Here is an 18,618-nt window from a genome sequence, read left to right on the forward strand (position 1 = left end):
CTGGAGAGGGGGGGGGAATCCCGCGACTCGTGCCGGTGAAGGTCCACGTGGGGGTCGCGCTCCTCCCCCCTCCTGCCGTCATTAACGCAGCGAGCGGCTTCTGCAGGGCGAGGCGAGCAGCAGCAGCTGGAGAAGGTCGCCGTGAGTAAAGGAGGTCACGACACGGGGTCATGGCGGGTTAGGGGGGATGTCTTGCTCTCTCTGTCGGCTTGTCGGCTAATGCGGTCAAGCCTCTCGTGGCCGGGCGTGGGTTTTATTTTTTGCGACTTGTTTCAATGCGAGAAGCCTTCAACCAGCAGTAGATAGAGCGTGGCTGTTGACTGTGATGACGGGAAAGTTAATCGGCACGGTATCCGAACCCGATCCGGATGACACGCGCCCTGTATACGCGACAATGAATAACACGTTGCGTACAGTATACTTACATAAGCCGTAGGCGACGCGAGAAGGAAGGCGCGTGGGGGTTTAGCCCCTGCCCAAGAGCCCCTCCAGGCGGTACCGCGTCCCGACGCTTGTCAGAAGACGCTGCCCCGACCCGCACGGCTGCTGGGGGCGGGTGGGCGGGCTGGGCTCAACCAGCACCACCGCCAGTGTTCCACCACGGCCGCGCCGCGAGATTTAAGCGAACCGGCGACCTCCGGATGGCAAAGGTCCAAGCGTGTTGATCGTCATACACCAAATGTGTCACGGTTTATTGTAGGGCGCTTAATTGACCACTGGGAAGCGTGCGGCGCGTAGGGTATGTTGAACTTCTTTCGCACCGTACGTAGCCACACTGCCAATCGGAGGTGCGGGGGAAGGACAACAAACTAAACACAAAAAAGCAGTTCTCAAGAAATTAGTTTCCCGTAGAGATTTAAAAGTACATAGCTGAAGTGGCTTCCTAATATCGGAGGAGCATTCCAGACTACCACATAAGTCATCTGAAAGCGTGCGATGGCTTAGCCAGAAGCTGCTGCGAGGATGACCGGAACTCGCGTGATGGTTTATGCTCGTTGCCGAGATCTGCAGCGAGGTATTGTGGTTCATTGTGGCATACACTTTGTGCGTAATGAGTGCGACCTTGTGTGAGCATTACTGGCTGGTAAACCCGAGGCTATACGTGAGAAGAGACCACACGCGAAGCTCCACATTGTCCTGAAATCTCCTGATAGCTTCACAGCTCGCAGAACAAAACCTGTCTCCGAAGCGCTGGCTCACAGGCTTGCATCGCTTTCACAGCGGACACTGCTGTCGCCGCAGCTGCCTATGATGACTTAATGACAGTGTTGCTGCCCATGATGATTTTGAGAATTCTACTGCTACTTAACAGGACCTGCGGGGTGGGCTGGTAGGAACGAATAACCAAAGAATATAAACATAATGTATTATTACACTTGTTTAGCCAGGAAAGCCCCACTGAGTCTAAAGGTTTTTGTAGGGTCCTGCCAAGTGTTTGCAGTAGGGGGCGATGTTGCTACACCTAATCGGACGATACGAAGGGAGAGTTTGAGGCCTAGTTCTAGGCTTTAGGCCGCTGTGAGTTAATTTTTAATTAGAATGTTTTAATTATTTATGTAAAAGCTTTAAATGTAAATGTTTCTATTTAAAAGCATCAGGGAATGTAACATTGTTAAACATTAACTTCCTTTCACACACGCGGGGGTACGATATGAAGGGAGAGTTTGAGGCCTAGTTCTAGGCTTTAGGCCTAGCTGTAGGCTTTAGGCCGCTGTGAGTTAATTTTTAATTTAAATGTTGTAATTATTAATGTAAAAGCTTTAAATTTAAATGTTTCTATTTAAAAACATCAGGGAATGTAACGTTGTTAAACATTAACTCCCTTTCACACACGCGGGGGTACGATACGAAGGGAGAGTTTGAGGCCTAGTTCTAGGCTTTAGGCCTAGCTGTAGGCTTTAGGCCGCTGTGAGTTAATTTTTAATTTAAATGTTTACATTATGTAAAAGCTTTAAATTTAAATGTTTCTATTTAAAAACATCAGGGAATGTAACATTGTTAAACATTAACTCCCTTTCACACACGCGGGGGTATGATACGAAGGGAGAGTTTGAGGCCTACTTCCAGAGGTGTGGACTCGAGTCATGTGACTTGGACTCGAGTCAGACTCGAGTCATGAATTTGATGACTTGCGACTCGACTTGGACTTGCATAACAATGACTTTGTCCCACCTATGAGATGTGGACTCGAGTCATGTGACTTGGACTCGAGTCAGACTCGAGTCATGAATTTGATGACTTGCGACTCGACTTGGACTTGCATAACAATGACTTTGTCCCACCTCTGCCTACTTCTAGGCTTTAGGCCTAGCTGTAGGCTTTAGGCCGCTGTGAGTTAATTTGTAATTTAAATGTTTTAATTAAAAGCTTTCTCAGGGAATTACTAGGCTTTAGGCCTAGCTGTAGGCTTTAGGCCGCTGTGAGTTAATTTTTAATTTAAATGTTTTAATTAAAAGCTATCTCAGGGAATTATAAGGGAATGTTACACTTGTTTAGCCAGGAAAGCGTCACTGAGTCTAAAGGTTTTTGTAGGGTCCTGCCAAGTGTTTGCAGTAGGGGGCGATGTTGCTACACGGACGGGCGGACGGACGGTTCACTTCGTTCCTACCAGTAATACAGTAATCTACTTGAGTACATTTTGTAATTTGGCGAATTTGGACCGTTAACGCCGATGTTTCGAATGATGTCAGGGGATCTGTATTGTCCACTGTGCAGCAATCCGTGCCTATATTGCAACCGTTAAGACACCCGTAGTAATAACCAGGGCGGCATACCAGATTCGGACTGCAAACCTTTTCAACATTTGCGGAACGCCGTACCGCTTAGCTTGGTCACCACCCATAAATAAACGAAATTATTAAACTTTTTATTCTAGCAGACCTTGCTGCATCCTGATTGTGATGCTAATTATATATATTACGCCCATGATAATTGATAGTGCTTTCAGCTCCTGATGTTACTTGCTGCTTATAATGCTGCTGATGCTGCTGCCATGTATGATGATACCACTATAATCTTTGCAACTATGTGGGCAGTGGCTCTATGAGGCAGTGCTCATCTTATATTGACAGCCGAGAGCCAGTTGGGACATTCCACATTCCTATGGCAGAGGCGAGTCTACCCATAGGACAACCCCTGTTGACTTCCCCGTGCTCCACCGCTGAGCCACCTCAGACTCAAGAGTCATTTCAGCTGACAAAGCTCCATTGGGCGAAGCAATTTTGTTCCAAGGACTACCGCAGCCCAAGAGCGTCGACAGTGGCGGCAGTTACAGAAAATTGCAGTTACACAGAGTTATAAAAATGTCCATAGAGTTACACAGAGACTCGTGGACCCCAGCCCAAAACAGTATTCAATGGCAACAGTTACAGGACATTGCAGGGTGGAGGGAACGTGCAAACAAACCGGAGCAAAAACATTATTTACACGAAACCCAAGCCAGAAACCCAGTCCCTCGCTTCAAACAGGATCAACAATAAACGGTGCATACACACATATCAACAAGTATCAACAAATAATATTACAGACGTGTGTCGACAATACGTGTGTCGACAAGCCGTGTGTACAGCCTCAGCCATAACGGAGCTTGGTTATGGCATTCATAGTAACAGTGGTAGAGGTGATTCTGCTGCACTAAGTTGAACACGCGCGGCTACAGAAGGTTAATGTGGACACTGTTAAGATTTGTGATGAGGCCATTCCAGGATTTGGTGCCGTGCAAGATAAGGTCCTGTAACCTCCTAATCACGTTATTACGCTGTCTGGTGCAGACTGTCATTAGCAAGTACAATAATATTGATAATGTGCACTTCTTAGGCGCGTTTCTTAATGTCTTTTAAGGGGCATAAGCTTGAATTAGCTCGATATAAAATGGAGCCAGCCGTCGTAAGGCCTTAAACAAGAAAAAGATTATCTTATATTTCATTCGTTTAGGGACAGGAAGTCATCGTATTGGTTAAAGAACAGGAGAGATTCATCTTCACATTGGGGTACAAGTGAGTGACCCTGGCTGCCACATTCTGCAACTACAAGGCGTTTGCAATCATTAATCAGAAGAAAAACAATTCATAGACCAGCCTCTGCATTGGCAGTGTGTTTACTTGTTACCTGACCATCAAGTGTGCTTGTCTGCTGTGTAAAGTCTCTCAGTTACTGCTTCAGCTTTGAAAACTTTACGTGAAAGACATCCCTTTATTGATACAACTAAGCATTCTGCAACATATTCCTTGAGCTAGGGTTTGCATAGCAGTAATGGATTCCCTTTGTATTCACATGCCGCATATTGCAAGCGTGTCTGGTGAAGAAACACACCTTTGCCCAAAAGATGTGAAAATTTCAACTCTGGCTTCGAGCTGTGGACCAGGAGATGAGCACTGTCTCAATGCTCATTTGGGTGGGAAGCCACCATTTGATACTTATAAAAGGACAATAATGTCGTATAAAAAATTGACAATGAATAATGTCGTCTAGACATTATGCATTGTCATTTTTTTACTTTCGTTATGTAATGATTCCACTTCAGACTGTGGTTTGTGCTCTGCGTTTTCTGCAGGTGGTGATGGAGACGTGCCAGCAAGCGCCAGATGGAGGCTGGGGCTGGCTCATTGTCCTGGCCGCTTTCGTTCAGGTGTCCCTGGTGTTTGGCGTGGTGCGCTCTGTCGGAGTCTTTTTCATAGAATTCACAGAATACTTTCAAGAATCCTCCACGGCCATCTCATGGATCACATCCATTGCCCTCTGTGTGCATCAGTTCGCAAGTTAGTTCTCTCTTGGCATTTAAATACATATTGCAACTGCATCACACGGATGCCGAGCTGTTGATAAGCAATGCGTTACAGAGCATCAAGGAATTATTAACGTCTGCTGCCGTGAGGTTTAACACACTGGACTTGCAGTCCACAGGTCGCCGATTTGGTTTCATCTCGGCGTGGCAGTTGAAAGCAATGGTGCAGTGTATTAAATCTTCCCCGCCTCTGTCCACCCAGCAGTATCAATGGGTACGCCACAGTCAATTGGCAGGTCGTATGTTGGGCTAAAGTGTGGGTATACCTACCTCTTCCAATGCGTCTGGTCAGCATGGAACAGAAGACCAAACGCCCTCGAGAGTTCACTGTCGTGGATGCCCTTCCTCCATTAGTGACGTGAGAGAGCAATTGCTTCTTTACCACTTTGACTTCAGCGTAGTGACTGATCCGTGGCTGAGATCAGATTGACGCATTCCTACCAGGGTCGTCGCGATATGCTGACACTACGATACGCACTAATTGTATCATTCATTTTGAAAAACATTGTCATCTCATAATTATCTGTTGCTCGTTTTACATTAGAAAATATTTTCGTTTCAGACAAAAAAAACAAGCACAATAATTACAAATCTAATAAATACCTATTATCCATTTTTATTATTGTTTTGCAAAATATTTTTGGAGCAATTTGATGGCATTGTAATTATGCAAAGTATTTATTTTAGGAATAATTTAAATTCTATATTTTTCAGTATACAACTGTCAATATGTGTGTTATAAAAAGCGTTATTCCTTATAAAGTGGCAATGGTTAGAAGACCTATGGCAGGATCATGTTAAGTGAACTAAAGTCGAAGAGCTACCAAGTACATGCTGTTAATATTGTACAGAAAAGTACGAAAATAATGCAGAGAAAATCCATAAAAAATGCACAGGAGTCCGTCCATCATGTTCTGAATCTCGCACACGGTTTATCATATGAAAAATAACGAAGACAAAAATACTCTGGGTCTTTTGGTAAAGTCCCGTAGATAGAAAAATAATAGATCGCAACACAGGCAATCGTCTTCAGGTGAGAGAGAGAAAGCTACTGAAACAAGGTCTTATATAGGCCTGAGATGGGAGTCCCCTCAGGGTAAGAGGGCGGGACTAGAGATGGTCTGCCTGAGGCTGTGGAAGTAGCCATTGTATTGTGAGAGATTAGCATGTTGATGCTTCGGTGGCAGATCGAGTAGGACATCCAGCCTGTCAATACATAGACATCCACCCTAGTGATGCAACCCCTTATATCAGTAGCTTTCTCTCTCTCACCTGAAGATGATTGCCTGTGTTGTGATCGAAACGTTGTGATTTATTATTTTTCAATCTACATGACTTTACCGAAAGACCCAAAGAGTATGAATTCCTGCAGTCATGAAAGCTTTCAATGAAGACAAAAATATGTCTCTTGGTGAGGACATTCCCCCAAAATTTTCACCTTTCCAAATTTACATTCTGACCAAATTAAGAAGAATAACGTTCAATACAAAGCAAGACTGACTCGTGTTTTATTGTTACCATTGATCCCATTCCGCATGACATCGTTTTCTCTTGAAGCCATGCGTATGGCTTCGTCGCGGTCACGCCGCCCTGCAGGGCTGAATCACGACGACGTGATTAAATCAGTGCTTCGCATCGGGTGTGCCTTGGCGGTAAAGTCCCAGCAGGTGTGCCGGGATGTTTATAATTGATTGAGAGGCACACAGACGTCGAAGTAAAACAAAGACACAAGACATTTGATAAACACAGTAGACAGATACAGTAATTCCAATAACACAGATGAACAGAAGGCCATCCAGACAATTACCATTTAAACTCACAGACAAGCGCATCGTCTGATGCACAAAATTACACAACTCCCCCCCCCCCCTTTAGGTAATTGGCTGAGTTTGGTGCCCCCCCAGGTGTGTACTTAAATCCGAGCCTCACGCGTCTGCCGTCCAATTGAGTCAGGGCGAGGCCTGGTGATCGATGGGAGATTGATACACGAGGTTGTGGAAATTCCGTGTTTCCATCCGTAGCAGTGTATCACTTGAGAAAGCGGCGCTCACATAATTATGAATGATCAATCCGCTACTGGATGAAAGGCCCACAGTGAAGATCGAGCAAGCTCCAATGTTTGAGCCGTGGATTGAAACATTTTGAGAAGCAGGGGCCAGAAGACATCCCTCTCGCACCCCCAAGGTGAATAGGAAATGGTTACAATTCCTTGTCATGCAGCTTTGCCTGGGCCTGCCCACCATTAATGAAGGTCCTCAATGATTGAAAGCAGAGGATCAGGGACTCCTGAAAGCATCACGAATAACCCAGAGCCCTAGCCTTGACCAAGTCAATAAAGCAGAGATGTCAGTCCTGTTTAAATTCCCGACACCTCTGCTGTAGCACGAAGACAGAGAACATGACGTCCATGCAGGGCTGTCCCAGTCTGAATCCACATTGGTATTCCACAAGCCTCTCCTCAGTGTGCCTGGGGAGGCGATATGGAATAATACTTGCCAGGACCTTTCCTGGTACTCTGAGGAGGGAGATGCCCTGAAAGTTGTCAAAATCAGTGCGCTCCACCTTAAATATGGGGGCCACCAGGGTATTCTTCCAATTCTGCGGTACCCATCCTATGGTCCAGACAATGGTAATGATGTCATATAGGACAGCCTAAACACACATGCCACCCTCCCTTAGCAGTTTGCTTGAGAGGTCGTCTCTGCCCGGTGCTTTAACTGGTCTCAAGCTCTGGATCACCTTTCTATGCTTCCACAACATATGTTATGTGAGCCACCCACTCACAGGGGGTGCCTACTTTCTCAAATATTTGAGGCATCGCAGCCCTAAAAGGGTAAACCCCACCTTGGCCCATGATGTTATCTGATCTGAGGGGTTTTCCATCCCCCAAGACCTCAGAAGTGCGCAGCATACCTATTCATGGAGGTCAGAGATCGGATCAGTGTTTCCTTTCAGGATGGCGATTGTGGCTATGCAAGTTAGTTTTTTATGGAGTTTTCGACTGATTTGTAATAATACGCTACTGAGGCAGATTCCGAGCGAAGGCTGCGGTAAACGGTAGGTGTGGGCCTGCCACTTTCTTTCAGCGTACCCAATGTAGCTATAGTAGCTGCACGAGTCACAGTCCTAAACCTTACCCATTTGTATGGATGTATGTTGAACATCTTTTGCACCGTACTAAGATGCGGGGCCTAAGTCGGAAGGGGTGGGGCATGAAAAAAAAGCCAAAATAAGCAAAAAAAAAATCACGACTTTAAAAAATGTACAATTCAACATATATGGTAAGTCCTCGTTTAGCGCGTGTTGACAACACATTTTGCTATAACGTGGTTCTTCCATTGGGAAATGCACTTTTCAGGGATGCATCGACTGCGTCAAATGAGGACTTACTGTACTACATACAGAGGAAGAGTGTATCAACCGTGAACTTCCCCTGTGATTTAAGTAAATGAAAGCAGAGTATCAAGTACGTAGGCAACAACACATTTTACGCTGGAAATGCGGCTACAGATGAACTAGTTGTATTGTATCGTGACACATGATCGTGTGGTGACCTTTAGTTCTTATCAACATTTATTTTGAACGTGTATCTACAATGTCACACAGTAGATCACAGCGTTCAGCATATTTTGTGCACTGAATGTGTGACTTAATACATGTTCAGTCGTGACTGCTGTCGCTGCAGAACTGTGCGTGCTTTCTTTGACTCATGTTGAGGGTGTTAGGGTGCTTTCTTACGATGCTGTTATTGGCATGCTCATTAGTCTATGAGCACAGGCAAACCAAAGAAACTGCATTAACGTAGAGCCTGTTCGCAACAAATCCTCCCCCAAGGGCAGACGCTAACTGGCCAGGTTTCCCAGTGGTTGAGAGAGTGGCTTGTAATATGAAGTTTGCATGTGTAATAAAGGTCGTTGAAGCGACTTCTGGAATCAGGTCTTTATTCGTCTTTCATTGCAACACTCCTTCACGCTGCTGACAGACAGCGTGAGAGGGATAGAAAGAGAGAGACGCGCGCAGCCACGTGGCAGCCTGGACCCCCGCTCTCGCGTGGCCTCTTCCCTTCGTTCGTTCCAGTTCTGACCACGTGTTGTTCGTCTCCACCCCTATTTAATACCCGGGTCACGTGGTACGTTTCCACCAATCCTGCTTAGCCTCTATGGAATCTTCCAGACTCCACCGTAGGCTCCCGGAACGACGCCCCTGACTCGTCTCCCCATTGGCTGTGGCTAAAGCCAGCAGAACCAATCCTCTACTTACAGCTGTCACCTTTCCATTACATCAGGCCCACGCACCTAGACTTCCCCCCATTGGCTATGGACTAGGACCGGCAGAGCCAATCATCGTGACGAGTTGTGATCCATCGGATCACAACTCACCCCCCCCCCCCCCCCCCCGGTGTAAAAAGTCAGCCGTCTCGGCTGGGAAAAGGGGTGACAGGCCGAATCCCTTTGAATAAATATTAGGGCGTCTAAGACGCATTAACAAGGTAAGGGGGATTTTAAAACATTAAAACAACAGACATACATTAGGGCGCCCCTGTAGCGCAGTAGCAAGGCAAGCAATATTAGCGAAATGGGAGAGACTTCGACCGCGTACGCGACGCCGGACCCTCTCTTCGTTTCGTTCGTAGTTGCCTCGTCGACTGTTCAGCAGGAGGTGGTTGCCGTGGAGAAGAAGAAGCATTTTCGGTTTCCGTTGTATCTGGGACAGGCCCCGTTGGAGGTGGAACGTCCGGGGTCTCGTCGTCCTTCAAAACCTGGTCATCTGCAGGGGGTATAACACAGCCCCGCTGGGGATCAATCGGCGAGGCAAGTGGCACATTCGGCACGCCAGACCCCGGCAGGTCAACAAGTGGAGATGAAGGGCCAGCACGCGGGTCAACGTATGGCTTGAGCCGTGACGAATGGACATACCAACGACGTTGGCCGTACTGGATGTGAACACTCTGGGGATTCCGAATGTCCCCCAGCCTCACAGGCCCCCGCCAAGGCTTGTGCAGTTTAGGGGACGTACCCACTGGCACCTGAGGGCAATGGAGCCATGGCATATTGCCCACCGACCAAGGCATGTCAGTTCGCGATCGACGCGCATACATCTCGTTCCTTGCCTGCGTACGGGCCGTCGCACATCTGGCGGCCTCTCGCGCCTCCGTAACCCTTTTAAGCGAGTCCCGCACGTGGTCAGGCAAGGACGGGGACGGTTGTTTCCCCGCTGCACCAAGTTGCACATCAATCGGGGGTACATTCTCACGGCCATACATCAGGAAAAATGGTGAATATCCTGTGGACACGTGCGGAACCATGCGGTATGCCGCCAGGATGCCCGGTATGTGGAAGTCCCAATCGGTTTGTTTTTTACTCACCGTGTGACAAAGCATGGCCGAAAGGGTGCGGTTAAATCGTACCACCATGCCATCCGTTTGCGGATGGTAAGGGGAAGTGCGAATTTTCTTTGTACCCAAAGCAGAGCACACGTCTTTGAGCAATTTGGAGAAGTTACGTCTTTGATCTGTGAGCAGCCCTTCGGGTGCTCCTTTATCCATGACGTATCCATTCAAGAAAGCCTCGGTGATGGATGAGGCCGTTTGGTCAGGCAAAGGCCAGGCCATAGGCCAGTGAGAAAAATATTCGACCCCAACCAAAAGGTATTTATTTCCCCTAGCCGATGGAGGTAACGGGCCCAGGATATCCAGAGCAACCAGCTCATTAATACGGGATACCTCGATCGAATGTAGGGGCGGGATATAATTTTGACGAGGCGGTTTCCGCTTTGCACAATCATGGCATGACCGGATAAAGTTAGTGACATCTGCTGTCATGCCGGGCCAAAATAAATCTTGCTGCATCGCAGCCAATGTTTTCTGCACGCCGAGGTGCATCAATCAGCTTGTCGGCGTGCAGAGCGCGGACCAGATTGTGGCGAAGGGATGTCGACACAACCAGGCGTGAACGATCAGACAATTTATCCGTACACATCAGTAATCCCGCCTGGCCCCGAAACAACTGCCATTTCCATCCCGTCAAATGAGATCTCGGTTTCCCGATCAGCTTCCGCAGCGGAGCCAGAGAGGCATCAGCCTCCTGCTCGCGTAGCCACACCGAGTGTGGCAAATGCAGCGTATCGTCGGTGCCAACGGGTACATCCTGGCCTTTATTGTTCGACATCGCCCCCATGACCGGACAGGGCGAGGTAGGCAGTGCCGCACAGCGGTGCGTACCCGTCAGACAGGCGCAGGGAGGAGTCGGGGGCAACCTAGCGAGAGTGTCTGTGTTGCCATGGCGAGTACCCTTGCGGTACGCGATATTGAAGGAAAACTCCTGTAATGATTCCAACCACCAAGCCAATTGACCGGACGGTTGTTCCAGTTTCAAAGAATATTGCAAGGCAGCGTGGTTAGTGTGCACGAGGAATTTCCTTCCATACAGGTACGGCCGGTACTGGCGAACAAAATGTACGATTGCTAGCAGTTCCCGTCGCGTCACGCAATATCGCGTCTCGGCAGGGGACAGAACCCTGCTGCCGTATGCCACCACTCGCTCGACCCTGTCTTTCCGTTGCAACAAAACGGCTCTTATGCCGATATCGCTAGCATCCGTGTCAAGGATGAACGGCTAGGAAAAGTCTGGGTAGTCGAGCGTCGGAGCGGTGGCCAGGTGATCCCGGAGAGATTGAAAAGAGCGCTGCTCTTCTGGGCCCCATTTAAATCTCTGATTTTTCTCCATCAGAACATGCAGCGGCTTAGCCAGCGTCGCAAAATTCTTAACAAATCGGCGATAGTAGGATGCGAACCCTATAAACCGCCGTACGTCGCCCACCGAAGTGGGCGTGGGCCACTCTCGGACACAGGCCGTTTTCTGAGGGTCCGTGGACACACCGTCAGAGCTGACGATGTGTCCCAAGTAGCGGATGGATCGTTGCAAAAGGTGGCACTTTTTTGGTTAAAATTTTAGGTCAGCCGAGCGCATCCTCTTAAAGACAGTCTTCAGTCGTTGGAGGTGTTCTTCGAAGGTGCGGCTGAATACGATGATATCGTCCAAATATATGAGGCACGTTTCCCCACTGCAGCCCCGCTAGCACCAGTTCCATCAGGCGTTAGAACGTCGCTGGTGCTGCATTCAAGCCCATAGGTAGGCGGTTAAACTCAAAGAGGCCTTGTGGCGTGCGGAACGCCGTTTTCGGTCTGGACGCGTCATCGAGGGGAAGCTGCCAAAACCCAGACGACAGGTCGAGGGTAGAGAAAAAATTTGCACCTGACAAAGCGTCCAACGAGTCGTCCATCCGTGGCAAGGGGTATGCGTCCGCCACGGATATCTTATTCAATCGGCGGAAGTCTACACAAAATCTCGTCCCAAGATCCTTTTTCTTAACCAGCACCATCGTCGCGCCCCAAGGACTGTTTGACGGCGAAATTATATTGGCCGCCAACATGTCGTCCACCGCGCCACGCACGTGTTCCCTTTCTATGGTGCGACAAGAGCGAGGTATGGCCCAAATCCAAATCGTTTTCACTGAAAACGTCAGCGTACTCCGACAATAATGAATGCAAGGCGCTCCGCTGCGTGGCTGACAAAGACGTATTTTCCCCGCACAAATCTCCGATCCATCGATCGTCCGAACGATCTGATCGTGGCCCGCCAGCGGCCATTTTTGTGGGTTGTTCACCCTCAAAGCTGGTGAAATCGGTAGTGGCGTGAGCCAACACCGAGCCAGCCGGGACGATGGCCTGGTCCGGGCCCCCATTTAACACTGTATAAACGGGGCCTGACCAGGCCGAACGATAGTTTGAGCCACCACTAGGGAAAAGGATTTTGCCACAGAATTCGACGGGGACAACAGCACACCTGTCGCACCGTCCGCAGCTTCCAATCGCTTCCGGTAATGCAGCGGAATAAGCATTTGTGAGCCTGATGGTACTTCTTCCGTGACAGCAACAATCGTGTTAACAGCATTTCCTGGGGGCGAACGGCCCAGCAGGGACGACAGGAACGACATTCTACGGCCCCCTGGCATTTCCAAGCAACCTTGGTCGACGAGTATTTTAACGGGCATGTGGCGAAAGAAATCGGTGCCCAATAGGCATGGGACGGCCAATGAACATTTGCAGCAACGCACGCATCGTTAGCCGGTCGGATCCGCGACGTAGGAATGGACAGAAGATGAAAAATAGCATCGGAAATTATGGTAGCAGACGCGCCTGTGTCCACCAAAATACGGCTGCCACCACTCTATGGGCCAATTTCTTTCATTGTGTATTGTGTAACCGAGTGCGGCATCGACACAGGTGACCCACAATTCCCTTCCGGAGTGCAAACATGTGTGCAAGTGGATGGGTGATGTGTCAAGCCTTGCCGGGTGTCCGATATGTGCCGACTTGCCCGAGGGTGCCGTGGATCCGCGTCCGGCCCGACGGGAGCTGAGGAGGTTGTAGTCAGCAGCGGCAATCCCGGACGAAATGGCCTCGTCGGCCACACTTAAAACACGTGGCCGCCGCTGCCTGGCGGTCGTTCGCCCCGGTCCCCGCTCGTGGTCGTCCGGCCCCATCACGCTGCTCGCGTGGCCGGCGTTTCGGGACCCAGCGAGGAACAGCAGCCATCACCTCGTCATCGCTGGAGTCGTTGGAGCCGTGGACGACCCGACATGGAGACCACCCCAACGGTGGCCCGTCTATCTCAGAATCCCCCGTCCATGCAGCCATCTGATCCCAGCGTTTGAGGTTGAACTTGGCGTCCAAGCAGCGCGCCGCCCATCGAGACGTAAGCGGTTCGTGGCCGCACACCGGTAATGAGATGTTAAGTTCCTGGGCTAACTCAATCATTTTGGAAAGGATGAGAGGATCCAGGAGATCGGCTGACGAATCGGGGTAGGCGGCCATGGCAAGCGCTAACAGCGCCCCTCGGTAAGCCAAGGGCGATTTTTCTGCTCCTCGACGACGCTGCAGAACTCCGCCATTTTCGTGAAAGCGTCACGCAGTGTCTTCTTCTTACTTGCCGGGATGGATCGGAAGACTGCCAAGGAGACATCATCCAACAGCATGGGCAGAGCCTCCAGCGCCTCTGCCTCCGTCCATCACACCGACCGAAAGGCTGACTCGAACCGCCACGTGAACGCGCTCCAGTCGCCCCCGGCGACAAATTCTTTAATTTGAGGAAGGTGATGGCCGCGGTGAATGTCCGAGGCCTCGAGCGTCTCCAATCCCGCTCCCCGCGCAGTACGCCATCTTGGGCGGGGCTGCTGCGTGGCAGCAGCCCCGCCCAAGATGGCGTCCGGCGGCTCCGTTGCAGCAGCTCCGCCCAAGATGGAGGCCTTTCCCTCCGCGGCAGGAGTAATGGCGGACGTCGTTTCCTGCTGAAAATCTTGATCATCGGCCCTTGGGTGAATTCCACGCGGCCGACCGAGGGCCGCTGATGACGCGACCGCCGTTACAAGATTTAGCAGGATCGCATGGAGCGTTTTTATCTGCTCCGCCAGCCGACGCCACCCCTCGTCCGCAGCCAGAGACGTTGTTTCGCCGGCCTGTCGGCGATGAGCGGCGTCGGGGAGAGCAGCAGACGGAGTTAGAGGACCCGCAGCTCCCACCAGCTCGTCCTCGTCCGCCTCAACCTCTTCCTCCGACGGAGGGTCCGGTGGGTTTCTCTTCTTGAGGTGCTTGGACATTTTGTAAGAATCGTCCAAACGGTCTCAAGAGACACTTCTGTCACCAATGTAATAAAGGTCGTTGAAGCGACTTCTGGAATCCGGTCTTTATTCGTCTTTCATTACAACACTCCTTCACGCTGCTGACAGACAGCGTGAGAGGGATAGAAAGAGAGAGACGCGCGCAGTCACGTGGCAGCCTGGACCCCCGCTCTCGCGTGGCCTCTTCCCTTCGTTCGTTCCAGTTCTGACCACGTGTTATTCGTCTCCACCCCTATTTAATACCCGGGTCACGTGGTACGTTTCCACCAATCCTGGTTAGCCTATATGGAATCTTCCAGACTCCACCGCAGGCTCCCGGGACCACGCCCCTGACTCGTCTCCCCATTGGCTGTGGCTAAAGCCAGCAGAACCAATCCTCTACTTACAGCTGTCACCTTTCCATTACGTCAGGGCCACGCCCCTAGGCTTCCCCCCATTGGCTATGGACCAGGACCGGCAGAGCCAATCATCGTGACGAGTTGTGATCCGTCAACGACCCGGATATATCCTCACATTACACATGTTAAAATCTTGGTTGGGGTTTCACTGATCCCGTCATCCATCTGGGGTCAATACAATAAGAACCACTTTGTGGATCAGTCGACTGGGTGCAAATTCCACCACTGGTTCAGCGGTGTACTGAGGGTATGAGCACCGCATCGTCACTTGAACGGTAGTTTAGCACAGGGAGTTCTGAGTTGGCTCATTGCACATAAACCATCTGTAGTATTACTACGATAATAGCCCAGAAATGTGTGCAATGCGCGTGATGTTACTCCACGTGCCGCACCCCCCCCCCCCGTAATTAATAATAAAATAATCATGAGCGGGTGGACACTCCCGCAGGTTGAGGGGAAATAAAAAAAATTACGCAAATTTGCTTGAAATTTGACGTTTCTTTATTGAAAGTAATAAAATAAATAATTATTTGCTGCCGTTTCTTTACATAAAGTGACGTTAAACAATAAATATACGCAGCACAGTGCTACATCCGTACGTGACGTTACAAAAGATAAGTCAAATTTATGTTCCTACATTATGGTAAAATAGACATTTCTCGCTGATTTTCCAGATATTGTATCGATTTCCAATGTATTTCAACCCCAGCGACCGAAAGCAGAAGAGACTAAAGTATCAAGGCAGTGAATTGGAACAAATTGAAGGTTAATTTATATACAGTGCTACAGTGACATGAAGTGTAGTGTTTGATGACTTCGTTTCGTGCAAGATTCACTGCCATTGCATTTACGCAAGATACAATTATACTCTGCTCGATTTTTTCGTAAATATGACAGCTTCCGTCCTAGGACGGGCAAAGATGCTAGTTGATAAATATGAACTCGCCCACATCCATCCGTAATCATGCCTTATCACGGAATATATCGAACAACAATTCGGTCCCAGCCTCTTCAGAGTGAAGAGGGGGCAGAAAGATTGAGATGGTTGCAGGTCACACTTGACACTCTACACTGGGGTGCCCAAACAACTCTCGACGGTGACAAATGAACGGTTTAGAATTCACATATGACCACTTTATACATTAACTTTGAACATCAGTCACGTCATCGGTGAAAATGGAAAGACAAAATGACGTCACAATGATAACAAAATAACTGCAGACGATGCACCTCCTTTCCATAACCGTATCTTCACGTAAAACATTAAAGTGTTATTTTTACTTGTCCCATTGGCCACACAGCTATTGGGGCGTTCATGAATTCAGAAAAGGTGGTTTAATACAAGTGTAGTGACATAAGAGGGGAGGGGCTGCTGGGGGCTCTGGGATCCTAGGCAGATAAGCCCTCAGCGCCAGGCGCTAGGATCCCAGTCACCCCAGACAGTTAAGCCCCTTGGCGCCACCAACGGGGGGGCTGTGTGTGCTCTGTGGGATATCTGGGGGCACACACAACCCCACCCCTCGTTGGGGACGAGGCTTAAAAGGGCAGCTCCCTGGCCGATCGGGGCCAGTCGCAGCTCAAGACCCAAGACCCAAGACCAGCCAGCTTAGGACCCTAGACCCCCTCGTCCCGCTGGTCCTTGTAAGGGCCGGGACGCTGTGAGGGCCAGTGGTGGGACTCTGGGACTCCCGGCTCTACGTCCTTGAAAAGGGCGAGTTCCGAGGAAGCCAGAGTCCAGACCCGCACCTTGGCTGGGTTGGGTCAATTAGCCTCCCCTAGGGTAATTCTAGCCGGAGGACCCCAGAGCGTAGCCAGAGTAGTGTATCTAGGCTGTGTACCTAGGTTGTGTACCTAGGCTGTAACAGAGTATCAGGACTGTTGGAGTGTTGTATTGTAATAAAGAAGTTACCTCTACAAGTGTCTCCGGAACCCATTACATTTGGCGTCAGAAGTGGCCATGGAGACAAAAAGAAAGCCTTCAGTCCTGATGGCGATGTCGGCGAGCAAGCAGCGATGGGGCGGCCAACAACGACGCCGCACCGCCGGCTGAGCAGCTGTCTGCTCCACCCGCCGTCCCCTCTCCAGCGTCGGGAGCAGGGATGGAGGAAGCGCTGCTTCGCCTCACAAAGCTGCTCTGCGCCACCACCTCCCTCCTGGGCGAGATGTGGCGCTCACAGGCGATGGCGGGAGGGAGAGAAGTGGCGCAGCGCCCGCCCGAGCCCGCCGCCGCCGCCACAAACATGGTGGATGCCACCGCCGTTCCCGCCACAAATGTGGGGGATACTTCCGCCGGGGGCACAGTGGCCGCTGGGAGCGACATCACTTCCACCGGGGAAGCAATGACCGCTGGGAGCAACGTCACTTCCGGGCCCAGCACGGTCCAACCAAATAACGTCGTGTCATCAGCGCTGCGACCTTCACCGCCGGACGACAGCTGTCTGCAACCTTGTATACCGCGTCATCAGCGCTGCGACTGGACAGTGAGGGCGCCATTCTTACTGTAACCGGCGCCGGGGCCGGCACATCGATCGTCCCGCTGGTCGTCGCCTCTGCTCTGGCCAAAGGTTGGAGGTCGGGAGACCAGGCCCCTGACACTTTGTGGGGGCCGTTGGCCCCCGGGGTCCCCTCCACCTGCATCCCCTAATCCGGTTGCGTTGCCGCACCGCCCTGTTACCCGCTACGGTTTCGCCGGCATTCGAACGCGACGCCCCTACTGTTACAGCCTCGCGCCGCGCTCCCACGCTGCGAGCATACGTGCGCACCGCATCGTCAATCAAGCGCCATACTCCCCCTCTTTACACCGCTACGTACAGCTCTTGCACGCGGCGAGCTTGTGCCCGTCTATAGCCCTGTGTGGCCCTCGCCTCCACGTCGAATAACCACGTGACCAATGCGCACCCGTATCCGACACGTAGCGAACGTACGTGCACTCACGTACACAGCTCCCCGCCGCACTCACTCACCACTGAGCACTCACGTTATGATCGCGCACCTGTATCGCCCACGGGGTGGACGCACGCACACACACACGCACACACTGCTCGACAAGATCACGCGAGGCCACGCTTCGCTATTAGTGATTTATTATCTGCTACCTGGTAATTAATGTTGAATCAGTGAGTCGACGAGGCTGGCCTATTCCACTAAACCTGTACCTATTCCCTATCTATCGGTTATTATCCTACTTCACCTCCCCACTCACTGTTTGGTGCCCATGGTGGTTCGCTGCTCCCTGTGCTAACAGCGCACCTCGATGCGTCGCACGGACGTCCGGGTCGCTGGCTGGAGCTGCGGCTGGTCCTCTGGCGCTGGAGAAAAGAGAGCGATTTCTCGTTTGTGCCCCATTTTTATCCTCCCTACTTCAAAGGGATGCGGCTCCGAACGGGATGGCGTCCCTCAGCCCTTCCCTAACAATGGGCTCGCGCCGGCTTGCACGCGTACGGTGGCTCCGCGGCGCCTCCACGGCGCTTTTGTTATGCTAATCGGATGTGCTGCGGCGCCGATTCCAAACACGCTCCTTCGGAGTGAGCAGGTAGGAACTTGGTTGGACAGCGCATTCGTGCACGACAGAGAGACCAATAATTCCTGGTGGGCAGTGTGGAACATTGTTCCTACCTGTATTAATCTCCCTCTCATGCATGGCGCCGTGCTCCTGCGCACCCTAAACTATTCCGCCCCGTCCCTCCTCCGCCTGTCTCGTCGACCCGTGGGGGTGTGTGTGGGGGGATGCGCCTCAACCGCGGTGGCCGAATGCCCCAC

At 50.7% G+C, this 18,618-nt stretch overlaps 1 protein-coding gene across 3 annotated transcripts in view; it reads left to right on the plus strand.

Annotated features, from left to right (window-relative positions):
- The first annotated feature begins 21 nt into the window (after positions 1–21).
- The window catches only part of LOC144942684 (monocarboxylate transporter 13-like), a 49,597-nt gene continuing 31,000 nt past the window's right edge, over positions 22–18,618 (plus strand). The window contains exons 1-2 of one of the 3 annotated variants that reach the window (XM_078869505.1): positions 22–141; positions 4,553–4,757. In XM_078869505.1, coding sequence (XP_078725631.1) covers positions 4,559–4,757 — 199 coding nt within the window. In that variant the 5' untranslated portion in view covers positions 22–141; positions 4,553–4,558. Of the gene's footprint in view, positions 155–4,552; positions 4,758–18,618 lie in introns of all 3 variants that reach the window. The other 2 variants (XM_078869507.1, XM_078869506.1) reach the window with 2 other exon arrangements.

This window comes from Lampetra fluviatilis, chromosome 28 (genome assembly GCF_964198595.1).
Source record: "Lampetra fluviatilis chromosome 28, kcLamFluv1.1, whole genome shotgun sequence".
Taxonomy (NCBI): domain Eukaryota; kingdom Metazoa; phylum Chordata; class Hyperoartia; order Petromyzontiformes; family Petromyzontidae; genus Lampetra; species Lampetra fluviatilis.